Source organism: Mustela nigripes, chromosome 4, assembly GCF_022355385.1.
Source record: "Mustela nigripes isolate SB6536 chromosome 4, MUSNIG.SB6536, whole genome shotgun sequence".
Classification (NCBI taxonomy): Eukaryota; Metazoa; Chordata; class Mammalia; order Carnivora; family Mustelidae; genus Mustela; species Mustela nigripes.
In genome coordinates, this window is record NC_081560.1 from 186,587,286 (window position 1) to 186,609,358 (window position 22,073).

The 22,073-nt window shown below is 48.6% G+C and overlaps 1 protein-coding gene across 2 annotated transcripts in view; it reads right to left on the reverse strand.

Moving 5' to 3' along the window:
• The window catches only part of C4H10orf90 (chromosome 4 C10orf90 homolog), a 203,313-nt gene that overhangs the window by 174,689 nt on the left and 6,551 nt on the right, over positions 1 to 22,073 (reverse strand). For both annotated transcript variants that reach the window (XM_059395957.1, XM_059395956.1), the window contains exon 2: positions 8,268 to 8,340. In XM_059395957.1, the coding sequence (XP_059251940.1) occupies positions 8,268 to 8,340 (73 nt within the window). The remainder of the gene's footprint in view (positions 1 to 8,267; positions 8,341 to 22,073) is intronic.

The following is a 22,073-nucleotide window of genomic DNA, read 5'->3' on the forward strand; positions in this document are numbered from 1 at the left end:
TCTTAGGTCTCCTGCTTGAGCAGCCACATGGATGGCGGTGCCATTACCGAGATGGGACAGCCGTCTTAGCTTAGCGAGATATTAGAGCTCCATTGCATCTCGTGCCCAACCTGAACCCAGTCTAGAACCTCGGTTCCTGCCTTCCTGGGGAATGAGTTCCTGGCTTGCCTCCGATTCCTTACCTGATGCTGGGATCCTAGGCACTCTGAGCAGGACCTACCCTGAGTCCGATGCAGCCCATTTCTCTCTCCACGTGCCCCCGCCCTACATTCCCAGGCACCGTGATGTGCTCCTCCATCTGAGGACACTGTGTCCTCTAGCTGCATGTCCCCACACTGACCTCGTGCCCAGCTACAGTCCGCACCTGGCTCTCACCACACTCTCAGAAGCTGAGTCCAAGCTCTCCCTTGCGCCAGCAGGTGTGTTAACCCCCCAGCTCCCAGACCATGTCATTCTGCCCAGTCCTCCACATCTTCGCTCTCCCCACGCGTGGTGTGGAGAGGCCCTCGTGGTGTAAGGCCTACAATTAAGACCCCATACTGTGTGCTGTTTTGACATCCGGTGAAACTAAGAAGGCTTCGTCTGGCCAAATGGCAAATTCCCCTTCCAGCCCTGCTCCCACAGACAAGAGCCCGGCCACACAACCCTCCTGATCACGGGGAGCAGGAGCAGCTCCTGCTTGTCCCTGAGCTGTAGCTTCGTTTCCCTTCCGACTCATGGAATTACTCAAACAATCCTATTACAGCCTCCCACAGGAGGCAGGGGTCACCCCCCACACACAACAGTACAAGGCCTGCACTCGTTCACTTTGTCCTGCAGTGCAAGCCTCATGTGGCCCTGCAGGTGACAGGTGGCATGCTGGGCCCCAGGGCTATGAGCTGTATGTGACCCATGAACTGCCACTGAGTCACCTGCCAGGGGTCAGGTGTTGTGCCCGGCCCCGGCCAACACACGGGGACCAGAACCCCTCCCTGACCCACAGGACAAAGTCGAGGCAATTAAAACAGCCCTTATCAAAGAGCTCCGTGCTGAGTGACCCCTACACGTGAAGGAATGACAACCCCGTTCATTTCTTAAAAACACAGCAAACTCCCAAAGACCCACAGTGGTGGTTCATGAGATGCCGGTGACAGCTTCCTGGGCTCCACACCCACAGACTCCGCCGCTGCAGGCCTGGGGGGAGCCAAGAGACCTGTTTCTGGCTCAGGCTCCACAAAGCCCTCGGACGCCCTCTTCCACTCGGGCACCGTTGCTAGAGCAGAGCATGTTCCCCGCGCCGTGATTTCCATACAATCTTGTCTCCATGCTGGAGAGGGTGGGGCTGCTGCTTAGCCACGGGACTCGGGCTTCTGGATGCCCTTTCACCGACAGGTGCTCCTTTCCAGCAGAAGCATGACGCTGGATGCCTGTCTCTCAGACCCAGTCCCTTGGTTCAGGTGAGAATCCTGATACCCACAGAGGCCCGCCCTGATAGCCACGGCAAGGCAGAAGGCCTCACATGCTTCGGGGAAGGTGAACGGACATGATGAGTGGTCCTCCTCGTCCTCCTGAGAATAAGAAACAGCGGCCCTCACGGACCCCTACTGGTACCCCCTGTCTCCCCCAGCAGCTGATTCCCACACTTCTAGACGAGCCCCTCTTGCTTCTCGGTACCCAAGAGGCAATGACTAAGCTTCTAGGCCTTGGAGAGGAGACAGTTAACTCTGGCCAGGTGCACGTCTTTCTGACACAGAGCTACACAGATTGGCAAATCTTCAGCCGAGCTCTTTGCTTAGCCCATTATTTTACCAATTATTTTTTTTAAAGATTTGTTTTTATTTGACAGACAGAGATCACAAGTAGACAGAGAGGCAGGCAGAGAGAGAGAGAGAGAGGCAAGCAGGATCCCCGCAGAGCGGAGAGCCCGATGCGGGACTCGATCCCAGGACCCTGAGATCATGACCTGAGCCAAAGGCAGCAGCTTAACCCACTGAGCCACCCAGGCACCCCCAATTATTTTTAAATTAGCTTACAACCAGGTGATGGGTAAAGATGGGGCCAGAGGCAGAAATTCATGTCAGGGGGAAAAGTTGCTTCTGGCACTATGTATAGGTGATCACAACAAAACGGAGGGCCAAGACCCAGCAGCCACAGGCAGAATTCAGGATGGGGCTGGAGCATAATGGTTCTCCATCAGGAGCAAGCAGAGAACTGTGACACACCCCTGTGACAAAGCCACTTGTTCTCTATTTGCCCCAATGATGTTCTACGCAAGTCGGCACAACAGACCCCAATGTGTCCCTTTCCTCTTTCGCAGAAAAACAGGAATAAATGTCCTTTCTTCGTGGGTGGTCAGAGAAGCGATGCTGCCTTGTCCCACCTGGGCCCTGGGCAGAGTGGGCACCACGCAGCCCAGGTAGGAGCCACCTCGGTGGAGGGAGGCTTCCATCCCCCTCCACAAAGGAAGCTGAGTAGCAGAACAGGAAAAGCACTTGAAAGAGTCTTAGAGAAACCCAAAGGCAGTTGCTTCCCTTCACAGGCTCTCAACTGCTGTCACAAGATCCAATTCCCAGGCTGCTCTGCACGCTCTCCTGGGAAACTCAAGGAAGGTCCCTGGAGATAGAACTGGCTCCACATGGGTCCTTCAGACAAATAATCCTGTGCAAGCCAGTGAAGAACTTGTGTGTGCTGGTCCCTGACCTTGGGAACATAGAGTGAAACAAGGCCCCTGCCCTCCAAACCAACAGTCTTGATGAGACAAATCTACAAGGGAAACAAGGCAATGCAGGAAGGACTCTAATTCTGGGACAAACAAAGCCGTAAGCACCAAGGATGGGCCAGTTGCATCAGGGAACGCATCTGACAAAAGGAAGGATGTTCACACTCAAAAGATCTAGAAGGTGGTTTCAGAAGAGTCCCCATAGGCAAGGAGAGTGATGGGCAAGTGTAGGGTTGGATGTGGAGTGGCACCAAATGCTGTGCCCTCTGAGAACTGGTGTGATTTCTAAGCAGAGAAGTTACCCTGATTAAAGCTACTCCTAGACCCTGTCCCCTAGATGACTTCTCCTCACAGGCCGGGAGGGATGTGTAAGAATGAGGCAGATGGTGATACAACATGATCAAAACGCCTCCTGCATTTAAAACAAAACAAAACAAAAAACAAAAAACACATGTTTCTGCCTCAACAATTAGAGCCTGAATAAAAACCAGGTTTTTCAGGTAAAACATAAATATGGTATCCCCGCTAGACTTTGTTCATAGAGAAACTGCAATTACAGATTGCAAAGAGAAACAAAATACAACTCACAACCTCTCAAGGTGGTTTTTAAGGGGCAACAGACCAACCCTTCCTTGAGGGATAGTCAAGGGTATGTGTTGTGTCGGGAGCTGTTTGACTCGATGCTAATGAATGTGAAAAGGTATGGTTATGAAGGGAGCAAATCACTGCTCTTATAAAAGCTGGAGAAGAGAAACAGTGACCCTCGAGTTTTAAGTGAAATATAATGACTCCATCCCACTCATCAATCAAAGACCCACCCTTTAAAAACTGCCAGTTATAAAGGTCGGGCTTAATTGATCAGGAGGAAGAAAATTTTATGCTGTCCCACCTTCCTTCCTAAGCCAAGTGAATTAGTAATTAAAATCTCCCGGTGACCTTCATCAATTACCCTTCCATACATTTCCCGTAAAGGATGCCCCAGCAATGGCTTAACGAAGCACCTGGACCTTCAACCGCTGCTCAGTCCTTAGATTAAGCAGCCTTGTCTGCAGACAGGTAGCTCAGTGATGGGGGAACCAGTGAAAGGAATCTTTTTATAACACACAGAAGGGAAATTTCAAAGCGACTTCCTACCTTCCTCCGATTTTGAAAACAGATGTGAGTTTGGGCAGACACCGTCGCCCCTCCTGCATTTTTGTTCTCTTTTGGTGTTTGGATCCTATTAATCACTGCAATCTGAAGTTTCACACAGGCCAACCAGATGCCAAAGGTCTTGCCAATGGGACGATTTTACCATTAAAAACTCGGCTCCCTGCCCTTCCCACTCTTGGAATTTCCAATGTCGGAAACCGTGGGTAGTTGCAGCGTGCAACTGAGAAGGAAGGAAGCAAACAGGAAAATCCGGAGACGATGTTCCTTTCCTATTTCGTGCATGAGCACTTCAGCCCTGTTTGCACCAGATACTCCCCTGACCTAAGCTTCTGCAACAGGGGCGTACCCCCCACACGCTGAGTGCTAGAGTGGCCGGTAGAGATGCGGCGCCCAGAACCACGGTTACCGGAGAGCAAAATTAGACCTGAGCAAGTAGAGAGACTTCTCTAAAGATAAAGTGAAGACAAAGCGAAGTGAGGACAAAGTCGGCCGTGCACGGAGTACCTCACCTTAGAAAACAAACCCCCGACACCAGTGTGTCCCAGGACAGCGCTGCTCGGCTGCTCGTCCCTGTCCCCCGCTGCCACCCCCCCAGCCGCCACCCCACACACGTGGGCTCCGCAGGTTTTGAAGCTTCGTCCTCTGTCCACCCCGCTCACACAATTTCTTTTGTATTAATCCCAGCTGTTCTCAGGGCTTCTCACACCCTGCCTGGAAATAATGGTCGCATCAGGCTCTACAACCCTAACCCGTCTTCAGATCACAACGTGAAATTGCCGAATGTTTCCTGGCCATCTAAGGCAGGTGGCCTCTCATGAGGAGAGGATGCAAACCCCACAAATTCAGGATCCCCCCACGAGCACCCCACCCCGACTCTATGAACCTCCTGGACCCTGAATTCCCTACCCCACGAATGCCAGCACTCTCTGCCCGGAAACATCTTTCAACCTCCCCTTACTGCAAATGTTCTGTCACTTCCCCAGCGCGCCAGTGATCCAACACCCCCGCTCCTGCACTGGACAAAACCCTCATCACCTCCTGCCTGGACCGGCACACCGAGGAGACGTCCTAGAACGTGGGTCAGGTCGTGCATTCTAGGAACTCGGTATTTACTGAGTCCTCTTTGGCTTCTCAGTACAGATTGAAAACAAATAATAACTTATTTTATTTTAGCTCAACACAATTCAAAGGCTTTCTAAAAATTCTAGCAGTGGGAGCAGGTCCTGAGCCTCCTTCAGAAAGTAAGCCCCTCTTCCGTGGGGCTGTATGGGGTCAGCCTCCTCTGCAGAGACGACCCCGCTTCTGCATGGGAAAGAGTAGGAGGGCTTCCGACATCAGGAAGAACCTGGACAAAAGGACCCACTGGCCCTTCCCAGACTTGAGATTCTGGGAGCTGATATCTGCCTGGCCCGTGGGCTCCTTCTGGAAGAACTGCCCTGCTAGCCAGGTACGCAGAGGATCAGATCCTCAGAAGCCACGTTTCTAACATTTGACCTTGGCTCCTGACCTGAGGTGACTGAATCAGGACAGAGCCTGAGAAGGTGATTTGACAGACACAAGCGGCAGGCGCAGGCAAGAGGCATCGAGCCCTATTCCGGTAGCTCCAGGGGAGGGCCCACACATTCTCGCTGCCGGAACCCACGGAGTCCCCTAGGTTCTGGGGCTTTCTGCAACCTGATGGAGCACCTTCCACTACGTTCACTGGTTTCCTAACCGTGGTTTCTCTTGTGTGTGTTTCTAGTCCTTGTGACACCTAATTTGATCTAAAACTCTGCTCTCTCGGGGCCCCAAGGCCACAGAGAAGACCGATCCAGATTTCACCTTGTGCCGGGCCCCTCTCAGGACGGTGGGGCAGGGACTCTCATGCCCGAAGCAAACTCCTGCTCTTCCCTGAGCCACCAAACTGGACCACAGAGAGCCCCGAGGGCACAGGTGGCTGCTCGGGCCAGTTTTCAGAAAAGAAATGTGTCCACGTGACCTCCTTGACCTAACTTGAGCCAGGCTCCTCTGAGCCTCCGGGGGCCTGTCAAGTCCAGTTTTAGCAAAGAATGCTGCTGAGCCCAGATTTAGAGAGAACCCCGCTGAGCCAGTTTAAAGGACTTTCCCGCACCCCTGACACCGATCGAGCTCTCCCTGGTAATGTTGTAGGCACCGAGTCCCCCACAATGACCGGCGGCAGACCCCGGACTGCCCCGGCTGCCTTCAGAGTTGAGCTCAGTTCTCCACCGGGGTTGATTCTGTCCTGCAGTAGCTCCCAAGTCTGGTCATTTTGAGACCAGTTAACAGGGTCATTTTTCTTTAACAGATGGGAATGGCCTTGCAGCCAGACACACAGAGCCTGGACGGCCCCCCGGAGTGTCGGCCAGCCGGGGAAGCAGGAGCCTGACTCTGACAGACACTTGCCTTGATCCACCCAGCGTCAGGCTTCTCCGAGAACTCGATGTGACGAGGCCTCACCCTTGGGCTCTGTCCTTGGCCTATTTAGTCCACTTTTAGAAAGAATCCTGCTGGTTTCGTTTAAAAAAAAAAAATCCCCCACCCCTGATATCTGATCAAGTTCCTCCTCCCGCACCTGTCAAGCCAACTGAGCCCGCCCCCCTTACCTTGTAGACTTTTTCCATCCATGGACCCCCATCCTGCTCCTTGGCGGCGAATTCCTACTTTTCCTTATATTCGAAGGCGGGGCCAGACTCTCTTCCCTCCTCAAAGACCCCACGTAGTGGTCTCCCTGAATAAGATCTCTCTCCTTCACCCTCTTTAATCAGCGTTATGAGTGATTTTTTTTCTTTAACAACTGCTTGTCTCCTATACGAGAATGCCCGAGAGTTATCACAACCTTTAAGTATCTTTCTACAATTAAAACTTGGAAAATACAGATGTAAAAAGAAAGAAAGAAAAAGAAAGAAACGAGGCAAGGGAAGCGGGGAGGAGAGGGAGGGAGAGAGGAGGGAGAAGCCGGAACATCTGCATCTCCTCGAACATCTGCATCTCCTCGAACATCTGCATCTCCTCGAACATCTGCATCTCCTCCTCGCCTCCTCGCCCGGGCGTGTTGGGCACCTCCCCTGCAGCCCGGACGTTAACCTGGGGCCCCTGGGCCAGCACATGTGAAGTTTCTAAGTCATTAAGCGGCTAAATACCTCGTGAGCGGGACGTCCACCGCAGAAGCGCCCAGTTAGGCCCATTTCGAGCTAAGCTCGTCCTAAGGAAAAGCAGACTGACATGTGCACACCTAGGTCACCCGGGACAGACTGTTCTCTCCACGACCTTGAGTGCTCTGAGGAAAATACGACATCCTTCTCAACGTCCCCAACCACCACTGTGGGGCGCGGGTGGGCAGACCCGCTTCACAAGCCTGCCATCAGGCCACCAGAAACACCTGCCAGGGGACTCATGTTCTCACCACAAGCAATTTCTGGGCTAGGTTTTCAAAGGGCCCAAACAAAATTTTTAACACTATTAAAGAATAAGCTAGAAACCATGCTTTGGGGCTCCAGGAAGGATCAACTCCAGGAAAGCTTCTTTCAAATCATAGCCTTGTCTTGGGCTTACTGTGTCCATTACGGAGAGTTATCAGGTCCCTGATACCTTTGATATGGGCGGGCAGTAAGGGGTAACGGAAGAGAGAAGCTATGCATGTGTATAATCACACACACACACACACGCACACAAGCATGCACATGTACACATGGATATTTTTCATAGAAACCAAGTCACCTACCACATTTACAAATTAATAAGATGAGGATGAAAAATAAAATTTGGTCTATGAGAACATGCTTTTAGAACTTGGTTTTTGCTGGAGTCCCTGAATTGAAATACTCTGTTAAGCTCAGTCTTTTTACAGTGTCATCAGAAAATGGGACCTAAACTACCATCTGATTCCTCTCACGGACACGCGAAAAACAAGCTTGTTTCCACACCACTTATATTAACAAACTTAATAAAAGTTATGAACTGTAACCACCTCGCTGGTGTGGGAACCATGTAGGGGCTGTGAACTGAAGCTTCCCGACAAATGATTTATGAAGGCGCAGAGACGATGCCTACACTTAAATTGTGGCTGCTCTGTTGCGAGAATATTCTGTATTTGTCCCATTACTCATTCCTGGCGGAACCCTGCACCACGTTGGCCCGAACCCCCACCGTCTGCAGCAATCTTGGGTCCCAAACGCACTACCTGAGGCAACCGATATTTCTTCTGCATTGTTTGCTTTTTCAGAGACGGCCAACCTAAAAGCCTGGGTGTTTAGAAATTCAAATCAGCTTCAAATCTTGTCAGAGCCACTGAGCTATCATCTTGGGGTGGGGAGAGATGAGGCTCCAAAGCACATTTCGTTATTAATAAAAATAAAAGAGAGAGACAGCAAATAAAAGCTTGAATGGGAATGCCACCCGGTCAAGCCCAGCTCGTTACCTGCGTTTGAAAGACCTTCATTTCTTTCCCAAGCAGAATGATCTTTGGGGGACGAGAAGAGCCGACTGTGGATCTGGAAGATAAACAGAATCCTTCCCAGTTTTATATTTTTATTTGCCAGATACAAAATCTTCAATAATGTGCATTATTATTTTTAAAGCATCCAGAAACGTCTCTAGAATCTCTCCCATCTCCTAAGAAAGAACTCGGGTTTTAATGAAGACTTATTTCCATTTTCTCCTGTGTTAACTCTGCAAATGAATAAAGGGTAGGTTTCTGACGATTTCAAAATGCACGAGGAGGAGGAGGGGAGGGAGAAAAACCATAATCACCTAATGCAGATTTTGCCGTGGATTTTGCCAGTAGAGCAAAGGACCACATCTAATATTTCTTTTCTCTCCCATCATAATGCTGAATGGGTGTTGAGCTAAAATTGGACATTCAATAAATATTGATGAATTGATTAACCACAAGCAATCAAATTTCAGGAATTAGTCTTCAAGGCCCAATGAAAATAAGATTAATATATACAAAAGTGTTCTGCTCTCTGCAAGTATGATTATGATGCGGACATTCTCTGCCAAAAGGCAAAGATTTGTTTTGTACGTTTATTCTGAAAGCAGCTGGCTGTGGGCGAGAACTCTGGTTTGGGCTTCCAGTCTACAATCGGACTCCAGAGCGCCTCGTTCCAGCCTGGGTCTGCCCCACCCCCACCAGCCGCGGCTCACCCCAGGACTCTCCCTTAGCGCCGAGGAGTAGCTTGGCCAACCCCTGCGGCAAGCACCGTCTCCCATTCTGAATCTCAGTTAACTTCTTAGTCCCAAGCGGAGTTAAGCTTTCCACTGTACATTTCCCATGCTGGCCCTTCTCATCGCCAGCATCCGATGGGCAGCCGATCTGGGGACAGAGAAAAGCGGTGGGACCCAGAGCAGAGTGGGGCTAAGATCTGGGGAGTCAGGCACGGTTCTCTGCCACTCCCTGGGCTTCTCTGCTCTGTGGTTGCCTAGGAGCGACATGAACTATGAGTTCTTATAATGGACGTGTCATAGGGAATACCGGAAACCCATGAAAAGTTTCCAGGAAGGAAGTAAAAGTGCAGCAACATTAGAGGCCAAGATGAGAAATGATTTAAACCCCAAATTCAGCAGAAGCAGCATCTCCCTGTTGCTTTAAATATGATCAAGCAGGTGGGTCTGGAACCCACCTTGGGAGAAGGGGGAACAAAACCTGAAATCATCTTGTATAGGCTGACCCTGTACACTGGAGCGGGGTACCACCAATCCAAGAATTCCCAGTGACGGCGGATTCAGGAATCTGTCATCAATACAGGTCTCAATCCAATAGTGACATCCTGGGAAGACTTGGCTTTGACTCTGCTTTCTGCTGGTTGTTCATTGTACTGGCTTCCTATAGAATAGCAACAGTTTTTGCCCCAAGGACAAAGTAACAAGAGGGCCCTGTGTGGTCTACACTAGGGAATCTCTGTGGCATTACCAGACACCTCTCTCTAGACACACACTCTGTAAGAGCTTCCCTTGGCCCCTTGAATACAAACTCTCCCCCTGACTACAGGGCCTTTGCACATGCTGCTTCAGCTGCAAAGCATGTTGTTTCCTTGGTCCTCTTCTGGATCTTGGCTCACATGACCTGATCATGGGAGTATCTGTAGACACCCATCTCAAAACCAGTTTCCTGTTTTTTAAGATTTTAGAAGCACGCCCGTCCTTCAGCACATGCACCTTGGGTTGTAAATCTACATGAATTCATGTGAACCTATAATTGATGTCTGCTTCTGTCTTAGGTACTAACCACTCTTAGAATAAAATTATTTAGCCGTGCTTGCCAATGTATTCCTAGCTGCTAGTATGGGCCAGATATATTGTAAACTCTCAATAAATATTTACTGGGAAAAAAGGGACGGCAGAAGGAAGGAAGGACCAAACAAACGAATGAAAGCAAGCCTCTTCTCCGGGATAGATTCTGTGCAGCGCCCTTTAGAATCTGCTCTCCTGTCTTCTTGGAGGTCACACCCCTCAAGGATCCTCATCCTGTCCTCGGTCTTCAACTCTGCCCTCCTCACATTTCTAACTATGTCCAAACCTTTCTCAAAAACAAAACCAGGGGCACCTGGGTAGCTCAGGCGGCTAAGCCTCTGATTCTTGACTTTTACTCAGGTCATGATCTCAGGGTTGTGAGATCGAGCCCCCCGTCGGACTCACGGCTAGGCGTGGGTCTGCTTAAGATTCTCTCTCTCTCTCTCCTCTCCCTCTCCCCCCGCTCTCCCCTCGAAAACACAAAAACAAAACAAAACAAACCAACCCAAACCTCCCTCTCACACACGCGACCTTCCTCCCTTCGCCTTCTCACTCACAGCAAGTCTTGGAGGAGATGTGGCCACACTGACTCCGTCCCATGTCCCCACCCCCCATCCGTCCTCAGTTTACCACAATCTAGACGGAGCCGCTGTGATCTGTGTCCCTGAAACGCTTCTCAGTGTGCTCTCCAGTGGCCCCCTCAGTGCCCGCTCCGTGGCTGTATCCACAACCCCGGTTGGTCATCTTCCTGAAATGCCTCTCCATTCGGTCTCCAGCTCCCTCTCCCCAACCCCCCCCCCCCCCCCGGCCTAAAGGCCCAGACCACGCAACCTCCCCATTCTCAGCCATTCTCAGCCCAGCGGCCTCCGGCCTCCACCTCATCACCAGCCATGTTTCCATAAAGCAAAGCTGGTTATGTCCCTCCCAGCTTAAAATCCTTGAGTTTTTACCCATCCTACACACAGTTAAAGCTCTATCCCCAAAGACATTTTTGCAGCGTGGCTCATAATGGCTAAGCGTCAGAGGCTCCTGAAATATCCAACACCAGGGAATAGCTCCGTAGGTCAGAGCACACGTGTTAATGCATCCATTAACATGATAACAGTGTTCACGGTCCGAGCCGCAGTCTCCACAGCTACAGACCATAACAACATGTCACGGGCAGCCTTGAATGCTATGCTAACTTGGATATTATTTCCTAGGTGATGGGGAAGTTTTAGTGATTTTTGAACAAGGCCAGTGAGTGTTTGATGTTCAGTTAAAGTAAAGCAAGTGGAAGGAGACCAGACTGGAAATGAGGCGATCAGAACACTCCTTGAGAACGCAACACTGAGATTAGGGTCAAGGACATTAAAAGAAACATGACCCCTCACACTCATAAGGGATGTTCCAGCTCGCAAAGCTCTTTTATACCTATTCCCTCCTTTTGACTCTCCAAAGCCCCTGAGAGGTGGGCAGAACACGCAGACTTCTTATTTCATAAAGAAACAAAGATCCAGAGAGTGTGAGAGACCTCAGTGCCCACGGACAAGAAAACGGGGCTCTGACCCCCAGCACCAGCCCTCCTGGCCCCTGGGCTGGCAGTCCTTCCACACCACCTCACCGCTTGCTATCCGTACAGGGTCCAGACTTACCAGCACCACTACCAGCAGAAACTCTGTCTGACACCAACGGGGACACGGACGACACTGACCACAAAAGGATCTACGGATTCCGTCAGGAGCTGGAAGCTGAGCACCAGCGAGAGCTGAACATCATGGATACAGTAATACTAGAACCATCCACTTACAGAAGACGACACCCTTTCCAAGGCAGCTCTGATGTTTTCCTCCTTGATCCTCCCAAGTCCGGCCATAATAGCGGGGCCCTAATGAGCAAATATGCTATCGTTTTTGCTGGTTCTGTTGTTTACCAATTCGCCCTTCGAGATAGCTGAGTCCTCATTATGGATCCATAATCCCTTATCTGCAATTCTAAAATTCATAAAGCTCTGAACTCTGAGAGGTTTTTCTTCTCTGAGTTTGTAGGAAACTAATCTGACAGCCAAACCTTACCTGAACTAACCTGAGGCTATTTATAATATTAATTTATTCCACTTAGTGTGAATATTCATACATTTTATTGCAAAAACATCAGTGAGCTTAATTACAGGGTGCTACTTCAAATCCCGCTAGAAATGTTGTGCAGCGTTACCTGCAGAAATAAAATTAAGAAATCATTGTTGAATCACATTTGGCCCCAAGAGTTCTGGGTGGAGAATTGTGGGTTGGTACAACAGACATTTAATAAACTTGCCGATCCCTGGGTTCAGGTTTTCCATATCTAGTCCCTCATCCAGTTCCCAGGAGATCGTTGGTATCTTTGCATTTTATGGATACGGGCCCTGGAGCATGGAGACATTCAGTAATTTGCTTCAGGTCACAGAGCTACGAAATGCCAGAGCCAGGACCCTCTCCAACTAGAACACACTGTTCTCAACATTGCCCATGTTAGCACATGTGTGTGCATGTGTGTGTGTGCATGTGCATGGGTGTGTAGTTCATGCGTGTGTGTATGGGTGTGTAGTTCATGCGTGTGTGGGGGTGTGGGTGTGCATGTGCATGGGTGCGTAGTTCATGCATGTGTGTGTGTGTGTGTGTGTGTGTGTGTGTGTGTGTGTAGGGGTGATCAGAGCTTTGTAAAGCACTGAGCAAGTAAAATAGGGACCAAATGAAGAGAAAGGAAAGAAGAGAAAAGAGGAAACAGCCGGGAACTTCTAGTCTACCCAGCACCCTGCCTCCAATACCTCTTCACTCTGCCTCTGCTGGACACAAGCAGGGTCTACAGAGAAAACAGAGGGGAGATGCCAAATCTGTTTATAGCCCAAGGATCAAAGACCAAGGGTGGATTTTGGCTGGGTCTTCTCTTTAAGATGATGGCAGACGTTGTCGGGCTCCAAAAAACACCAGGGCCATTTCTTTTCAGCATCCAGTGTTGGCGATCTTACTAGAAGGCAGACAGCACCGTACAGGGCACGTTCCAGCATCGAGTGCCACCAGGTTAACGCAGCCTTTGGGGGCTGGAACATACTCTCCGTTGCTAATCTGGATGCATGATCGATCTTTGCCAGCTCTGCACGTTTGTACTCAATCTTAGGAATTCTCTTCTGCAACAGTAATTAACGTCAGAGCAGTTTAGGGATCAACAGTGTATTTTCTGGTTAACACCGCTCTGCACCTAGCATAACTCAAAACTGAGATGTATCATTCTGCCATGGTTCCCTCTTCATGCTTCATCTCTTCATGTTTACATCTGGTTTAACTTTTTCTAATCTAAAATAAATCAGCATGAAAAGCTTTAGATTTTTCATTTAGATTCTCAATTGCCTTTTATTATGGAGATAATATCCCTTATCTGATTGCAAATGGCGGGACTGTTCCCTTGTTAGGATCTGCAGGAAGATGCCTCCCTCTCTCCTTGCTTCTCCTTCACTTTTGCTGTCAAGGGTGGTGTGTGGTGGGGTTCTGGTTTGGAAATAAGGCAAAACAGGCTGTAAGGAAGATGCATTATTTTGATCGTTCCTCCTCTTGTGAGACTCCTGGAAAGCAGCTTCCCCCAGCTGCCTAATGAGAAGTGGTCCACGGAGAGTTCACTCTCCGTTTTCCCGCTAGGGTGACTTCAGCCCCTGTCTGTTTGCAGGGATAAATGAGAACAGCCATGACGAGGCACTTGGCTGGAGATGTCTATGCAAACATCAGGCGAGGGGGGGGTGGGGGGAAATAATGCCGTAATATGGGCATGTTAATTACCCACTCACAAAGTCAAATTGAGCTGAACTATTTTGTATATCAAAGAGGTAGATTTCCCCTGCTTCCTTAAGTATTCCTTTCAGCATGTTCTATTATGTTTCCTATTATTTGCAACATTCTTTCCTTACTCGAATGTGAGCTGATGAGGCCAGAAGCCGAATCCATTTCTTGTAACAGGTAGAAACCTTTTTCCCCAGGAACTGTTTGCCGTCTCTGACTACTCTCCCTCAGTTAGAGCCCCAAACTACTTGAGCACTACCCCGACTTCCCTTCTGAACACCTCAGGGAGTCGGGAGGATTCGATTGCCCACTCCACCCTCTGACTCTTAACTCAATCGCTGCCATTTTTCTTCTTTCAATAGAACAGACACAAACAAACAAAAAGGGACTAGGGTATTTCCTGTTCTTTGGCTCCCCTGTTCACGTGGAGCTCCTCCCTTGGGCCTGTGGGAGAAAGACCTTACTATCTCATACCCGTGGCTGCTGTTTGCAACAGTGTTTTTCACCTAGACCGGCAGAAAGCAGTCTAAATGGGGCCCTTTCACACCATCTCACAATTAGAGAAGGTGATGACTTTTACTTAGTGAGGAATAGCAGAATTGGGTCCTTAATGGCTACAGAACGGAATGATATCCGCAGCGACTCGAGAGAGTGCTTACCTTGTGCCAGGCACTGTACAAAATGCTTCACAGGCATTAAGTAATCTCCATGGCAACACCAGAAGGAAGGTACCATGATATTGCCATGCTAGGGTTGAGCAACCGGCATGCCTGGGATTCTTGTTCATGATGGCATCAATGATAGGATGATAAACAGCTAAGTGCTACTGAGCTATTGCTATAAGCCCAGCTCTGTCCTGAGCGCTTTCTGTCCACCACTTTCTTCAACCCCTGCAAATGCACGGGATGAAGGCAGGGGACTATTATTAACTCCCCTTTGTATAGGAAGCAATTGATCCTGGAGAAGATGAGAGTTCACGCAAAGTCCAGGTAAGAGTTAAGAAAGGGTAGAGTTAAGATAAAAATTTTACGTGCACCTGCATCAGGGCCTGAGCCCTCGCCTCTCTGCTGTCCCAATACAACATGATCCATTTAATTAAGATGCCGAAAGTTGTAATGGAAACTTACTACAAGTCACACACACACATACACACAAACACACACACGCAACTGCATACTGCATGATTTCAGTTAAAGACATGCCAGACCTGGCAAAAGTTAAGTGGCAGAAAGCAGTTCAGTGGCTGCCGGAGGCAGAGCTGGGGGAAGGTATTGAGTACAAAGGGCACCAGGGAATTTTCTGGGTCGTGGCTATGCCCTATATCGTGATTCGGTGCTGGTTACATGACTGTATGCATTTGTCAAAACAAAATGAATGGTACACTTATAAAATGTATGAATATTAATGTATGTAAATTATACATAAGGCTCCATGTTTTTAAATGTATCATGAACAAACTTCAGTGGAGGTTAGAGTTTCAATTCAACACAGAGTTACTGAGAGAAATAAGACAGGGACCCTGACCTCAGAGATCTCATCATCTAGTGAAAGAGAATCACCTTATGCATCCTTATGCATTTTTTTTTTTTTAAGAGAGAGCATGAGAAGGAGCAGGGTCAGAGGGAGAAGCTGACTCCCTGCTGAGCAGGGAACCCCATGCGGGACTTGATCCCGGGACTCCAAGATCATGACTTGAGTCGAAGACAGTCATACATACAGTCATACATTTAAAAACATGGAGCCTTATGTATAATTTACATACATTAATATTCATACATTTTATAAGTGTACCATTCATTTTGTTTTGACAAATGCATACAGTCATGTAACCAGCACCGAATCACGATATAGGGCATAGCCACAACCCAGAAAATTCCCTGGTGCCCTTTGTACTCAATACCTTCCCCCAGCTCTGCCTCAACCAACTGAGCCACCCAGGCGCCCCACCTTATGCATTTATAAACACAAGTTAGCACAGGACCAGCTTCACAGGTGCGAGATGCAGGCAGCACAGGGTAGCATATACTCAGAGGAACAAGCAGGTCTGAGGTCGTCATCTTGAATTCCTTTTAATTGTGGTAAAATATACGTAGCATAAAACTTAGCATTTTAAGTGCATAACTCAGTAAAACCAAGTACATTCATCATGTTGCGTGATCATCACCACCGTCTGTCTCCAGAACTTTTCCACCCCCACAAACTGCAAACCTGTACCATTAAACACTCATTTCCTGTTCTCCCTGCCCCCATAGCCTCTGGCAGCACCAGTGTACTTCCTGTCTCCGTGGATTTCACTACTCCACTGACTTCGTGAAAGTGGGGTCAGTCAACACTTGTCTTTTTGCGACGGCTTCTTTCACTCAGCCTCACACACTCCAGGTTCACCCACCAGGTAGGTGGTCTTCCTTTCGCTGTGTTGGTAATGTCCTCTGATGCACACAAGGTTTTCATGCTGATGAAGTCCAATTTATGGACTCTGGATTTTAAAATAATCTTATCTTTGAACTTGTGTTTCATACGTGGAATCCCAGAGGACAGCGGAGGACACCTGTGGGCAGAAGACAGGTGCAGGGTGTGTGCTTGCTGATTTCCCTGATGCTCCGGTCACAGGCAGCGCCCAGGTGCCCCTCGCTCATGGGATTCTAATGAGCCTACCATGCATGGAAGTTCAACAGACTCGAAGGGAATACAGGGTAAGCAAATCACATCTAGGATCGAATAAGCTGAATGATGACAGCCCCAAGAGGCCACGCTCCCTACTGGAAACAGACTTACTTCAAATGCAGAAAGAAGGCAGTGGATTTCTAGGAACACGTGTGACCGAGCAACCCGACCACAGCCTCTCTTACTCATGTTGCATCTGCATGCATGTTAGCCACCCGCATGCGCTGCACACGACACCTCAGAAGGAGACGGAGAGAAGGACCCTCTTAGCCCCTTTTTCTCTCAGCCCTTCCTTGCCCAGCAAGAAACTGAAGCTACAGAGTGTTGGTCAAATAAGGTTATATCATGGGGGTGCCTGGTGGCTCAGTGGATTAAGCCTCTGCCTTCGGCTCAGGTCATGATCTCAGGGTCCTGGGATCGAGTCCCGCATCGGGCTCTCTGCTCAGCAGGGAGCCTGCTTCCTCCTCTCTCTCTGCCTGCCTCTCTGCCTACTTGTGATCTCTCTCTCTCTCTGTCAAATAAATAAGTAAAATCTTTTTTTAAAAATGATATTATATCATGGAATGAAATAAAAGTTTGAGTTGATTTTTGCAGTGTTTCCATTGTTCTAGGGAGAATGAGATACATACTGGCACGTATGGGATTAGTGCAATAAAATCCACCATCTTAGTGATTCCACATGAGTTAAATGCTTTTATATTTGTGCTAAAATGGCATTATGAAGTATAAAGATGACCGTTAAATTCATGATAATAATTTAAGATCTTAATTTTTCTTTACTTAAGCCAACATTAAAGAACACATTAAAAACCACCAGGACAGGGGCGCCTGGGTGGCTCAGTGGGTTAAGCTGCTGCCTTCGGCTCAGGTCATGATCTCAGGGTCCTGGGATCGAGTCCCACGTCGGGCTCTCTGCTCAGCAGGGAGCTTGCTTCCCTTCCTCTCTCTCTGCCTGCCTCTCTGTCTACTTGTGATCTGTCTGTCAAATAAATAAATAAAATCTTAAAAAAAAAAAAAAAAAAAAAACCACCAGGACAAATCAAGAGAAGACAGTGGAAGGAGGGAAAAAGACACTTCAGTACCTTGAATGACTATATATCTCCCTGACATCCTAACGTAAGGACCACATGTTCCTTTGGCACTGGGCCCCACAAACTACATAGCCAAGACTGAGAAAGTGGCCATTTATTGTGGAACTCTTCCCCAGAAAGTCTTCATACTGTTGTTTCCTGGGTGTCTGGTGGTTAGCACGGCAGCACATGGGCCCTGGAGATACAATGAGGCATCTTCCCTGAACAGGACGTCAGTGGTGAGGAACAAACAACGCCCACGGGAGCACACTGAGTCTCCCCTGTGATCCTGGGGCCCTCTCTGCATATCCATCAGTCACGACCTGATCCCTCTGGCACAAAGGGCCCAGGTCACCATCACCGCAGAAGGTGTCCTCCGACTCCAGGGAGCAAAGCAAAGCCACTAACCAGAACCAAGTGCCTAGAAGCCAGCAGTGTCCAGAGCTCATTACTGAGGAGTTGAGCACCTCTGTAGCTAAAATCATGGGTTTCACAAAGTCTGTGTGACCAGAGGGCTGGATCAGAGGATCTGAGTCCTGTTAGAGAGTAACTCTTTGGGACTGACCAGCTCACTGCTGGCTGCAGGCTGCTTTGCTGGGAAGAAGCTTCTTGTCTTCAATAGAAAATGGCAAGCAATTTGTTGTCTGCTTTAAGAAAATAATTCCCCCATTTGTCTTCAGCCCTATTTGTTTCTCTTGACAAATTATTATTCCTAAACTCTGGATGTTCTCCAACGTACTTATTTTTGGAGCTGTCTTGAAGTCCTTCCTGGATGGAGAAGGGATATAAATTAGAACCCCAGAGGGAAAATTAGATAATGTCTCTATTTGGAATTTGATTAATGAAAAGGGTAATGAAACAAGGGACCTTCACTTGGGCTACCTAAAGCCAAGGTCTGTCTGTTGATCACCGCAAATGACGGAGGCTGGAGGGAGTCTGGAGGGAGCCTGATACAAGCATGGAATCGAATCAGAGGCAGATCCCTTGCGTGCACAAGGTCAGCAACCATCACTCATAACGGCTTCAGATTTTCATCTCAAACACATCTCACACTTTTGTGTATCATATTCATCCATGGATGCATCCACTCACACATGCGTCCCACAATGCTCCTAAAGGTCACCTGGTGCTGAGGGCATAGTGGTAAGCTAGAGGCAATTAAGTGCACCTGTCCTCTGGACCTCCTAGACAGAGGTTCCAACTATGTGCTTACAATTCCAAGGCCTCCTTCTATTTCCCTCTCTGCACAGATACAAAAATTTAAATATAGTGTAGGAGAATGCTAAGATAGCTCCCTAGTTTCCCACCCCTCGGTGCACATGCCCCATACATTCTCTCTCCTTTCAGTGTGAGCAGAGCCCGTGAGGGCTCTCACTTCCACAATTAAGTTATATTCTCTGACAGAAGGGTTTTGCCTGTATAATTAAGGATGCTAATCAGCTGATGTTGAGTTCATCAAAGGGAGATGATACCAGGTGGGCCTGACCTAATCAGGTGTCTCTCCAAATTAAGTCCGAGAGATTCAAAGCAGCAGATTGTCCTTTTGGCCATGAAAAAATTAAGCAAACATGTTGCGACCTGCCTATGACTGGAGTCACGCGGCAAGGACCTGAGGACAGTTTCCAGGAGCTGAGAGTGCCAGTTGAAGGCCACCTACAAAATGGGGACCCATTCCCCAGCCACAAGGAACTGAGTGTGAACAATCGCCAGTGATGCCGGAAGAGGGCCCTGAGCCTCACAGCCTCATGTGACACCTCGGCTCAGCCTGGAGACTTCAGCAGAGGGGCCAGCTACCCCACACCGGGATTTCTGACCTACAAAACTGTGAAATAATAAATAGGTGTCACCGTAAGCCAATTATATAAGTTGTTTTATAGGAACAGAAAAATCATACAGAGAGCCTCTGCCAGATTTCTTTCCCCTTTTCTCCTAGTCCATCAGAGCTGAAAAAATCCTACACTAAAATGATATTATCTCAGCCATAAAGAAATTAAAAAACTGCCTCAGTTAATGATGCAGTGTGATCACAAAGAAACAAACATATTCCTTGCACCAGAGAATGCTGATTGATAACCCAGTGGCCACCACTGGGAAACCTGGAAATATATACTATTTAACACAGCTTGGGCCAAGCTATTTACGCGTACTTGACAAGCAATGCTTTGACTTATGTCCCATTACATTCGGAAACATTTCAGCTATTATTTCTCCAAAGCGTGTTTCTACCCTCCTCCCCTCCTCACTTTCTGAGATTCTAATTATATGTATGTTGGATCTGTTGATATTGTTGTCCTGCAGGTCACTCGGGTTCGGTTCTCTCTCTGACTCTCTCTCCCCTCCCCCTTCCCTTCCTCTCCTCTTTTTCTCTTCCATTTAGAAATTTCACTGACCTTCTCTTCTGTAACATCCAATCTCCTGTTAATCCCATCTTGTAAAATTCCCCCCTCAGACAGAGTCTTTTTCTTTCTTCTAAGTTCTATTTGGTTCATTTTTATATCAACCATATCTTTCCCCATCATGGTAATATTTTCCCTTAAACCCCTGAATCGAAAGGGAAAACCATAGTTTTATAACAGCTTTTTTAAAAAATCCTTGCTTTTGGGCGCCTGGGTGGCTCAGTGGGTTAAGCCGCTGCCTTCAGCTCGGGTCATGATCTCAGGGTCCTGGGATCGAGTCCCGCATGGGGCTCTCTGCTTGGCGGGGAGCCTGCTTCCCTCTCTCTCTGCCTGCCTCTCTGCCTGCTTGTGATCTCTGTCTGTCAAATAAATAAATAAAATCTTTAAAAAATAAATAAATAAATAATAAATTAAAAATCCTTGCTTTTTAGTTCCATCATCACTGTATTTATAAATCTGTTTCTATTAATCATGATTTCTCCTGGTTAAGAATCATACCTTCCTGTTCCTTTGAGTGTCTAGGGAACTTGGTCTGGATGTTAGATATTTTTTAATTTTATATTATCGCTTGCTGAATTTCACTGTAATCCTTTAAAGAGTGTTGAACATTGTTTGGGCAGGCAATTAAACGACTTGTGGAGGAAACTGATTCTTTCAAGAATTGTTTTTAAAATTCTTATGGGATGGATATAGAGTAGCCTTTACTCGAGACCTCGTTTAGCATCTTTCCAAGGTGTGACCCTTCTAGAATCTCTACTGAATTTACCCTCTACTCAGTGAGATCTTTCTATTCTGGATGGTGAGCAACTTAAACGATGCATGGCCCTGAGTGAGCTCCAAGAATTGTTCACCTTATTGTTTTCCAGCAACTGTACTTGCTTTGTCTGCTGTTCTGTGTCTGGCCTCATGGTACAAATGAATATTTAGCCATAGACCCAATTTCTGAAACTTCTTCTCTGCCTGGCTGCCTCCTTTCAGGTATGGTTCCCTGCAAGTGTTAGCTGCAATTCTAGAGACCACTGGGTCCTACTTAGGTATGGTTTTCTCACTCCTCCCCCCAGGAGTTGCCAGTCCTTCTGCCTGGAATGCCTTCTCCTTCTCCACGTGTATCCCATATTCCCACCTTTCCTCCCAGTCACGGAAAACTCCCAACCTTCTATGAAAAACATGTCCAGATGTCCCCTTCCCTGTGCAGCCTTGCCAAGTTTTCTCGGCCTACAGCTCAGTGTTGACGCCCTGACTTGGCACTCCCTGGGATGCCGGCCTCCCTCCCCGGAGGACAAGCAGAGCCAGGAATCCTGCCTTTAGGACCTCCATGTCCCCAGCACCTAGCGCAGTTCCTGGCACAGAGTTGGTCCTTGATGATTTCTTATAAGTCAGCTTTAATCCTTCCGCTCCGCAGGAGAGGGAGGACAACGTGGGACCGACGGTGGGAAGCGAGCACCCAGGTGGGACCCAAGGACCAGGAGGAGGCGCTTGGTGCAAGAACTACGGGAAGGAAATCTTCCTGAAGCGGATGGAGAGACAAGTCAGCACAGGGGTATCATGCCTCTCATCGTCCGATCCTGGCACAGATGGCTTTGTCTACAGCCAACCTGAACAGCCCTGGGCTCCCAGTTGCTGCTGCCAGGACCAGGGCTGCTCCCGTGTCTCCCCAGGCCCCAGCACCAGCCGGAAGCACAACCCCAGACGAGGACATGACGGAGACGGACCCTCGTTCCGCCGCTCCCTCGTCCCCATGCAGCCTGCTCCAGGGATCGAGCCTCACAGAACTTTCTCTTTGGAAAAATAGGGCTCATGTGCTTCACACAGCTGTGGTGAGGATCAATGAGGCAATTCAGGGATCGAACAAGAGCCCCTTTTGTTCCATCTCTATCGCTCAGCGTTCCCGGCACACAGTGGCCCAGCCACTCTCCTCTCTGACCGTGCCGCCCCTCCCCCTCCCCATGCCCCTTGGCTCTGGCTTTCTCGACACAGGCCCGTCATTCCGGCTTCACTTCCATCTCCTCCTTGGTTCATGCTTTTGAAAAATACCCGTCTGGACGCTCCAGATCGGGGTTTTAGAGCTGCATCA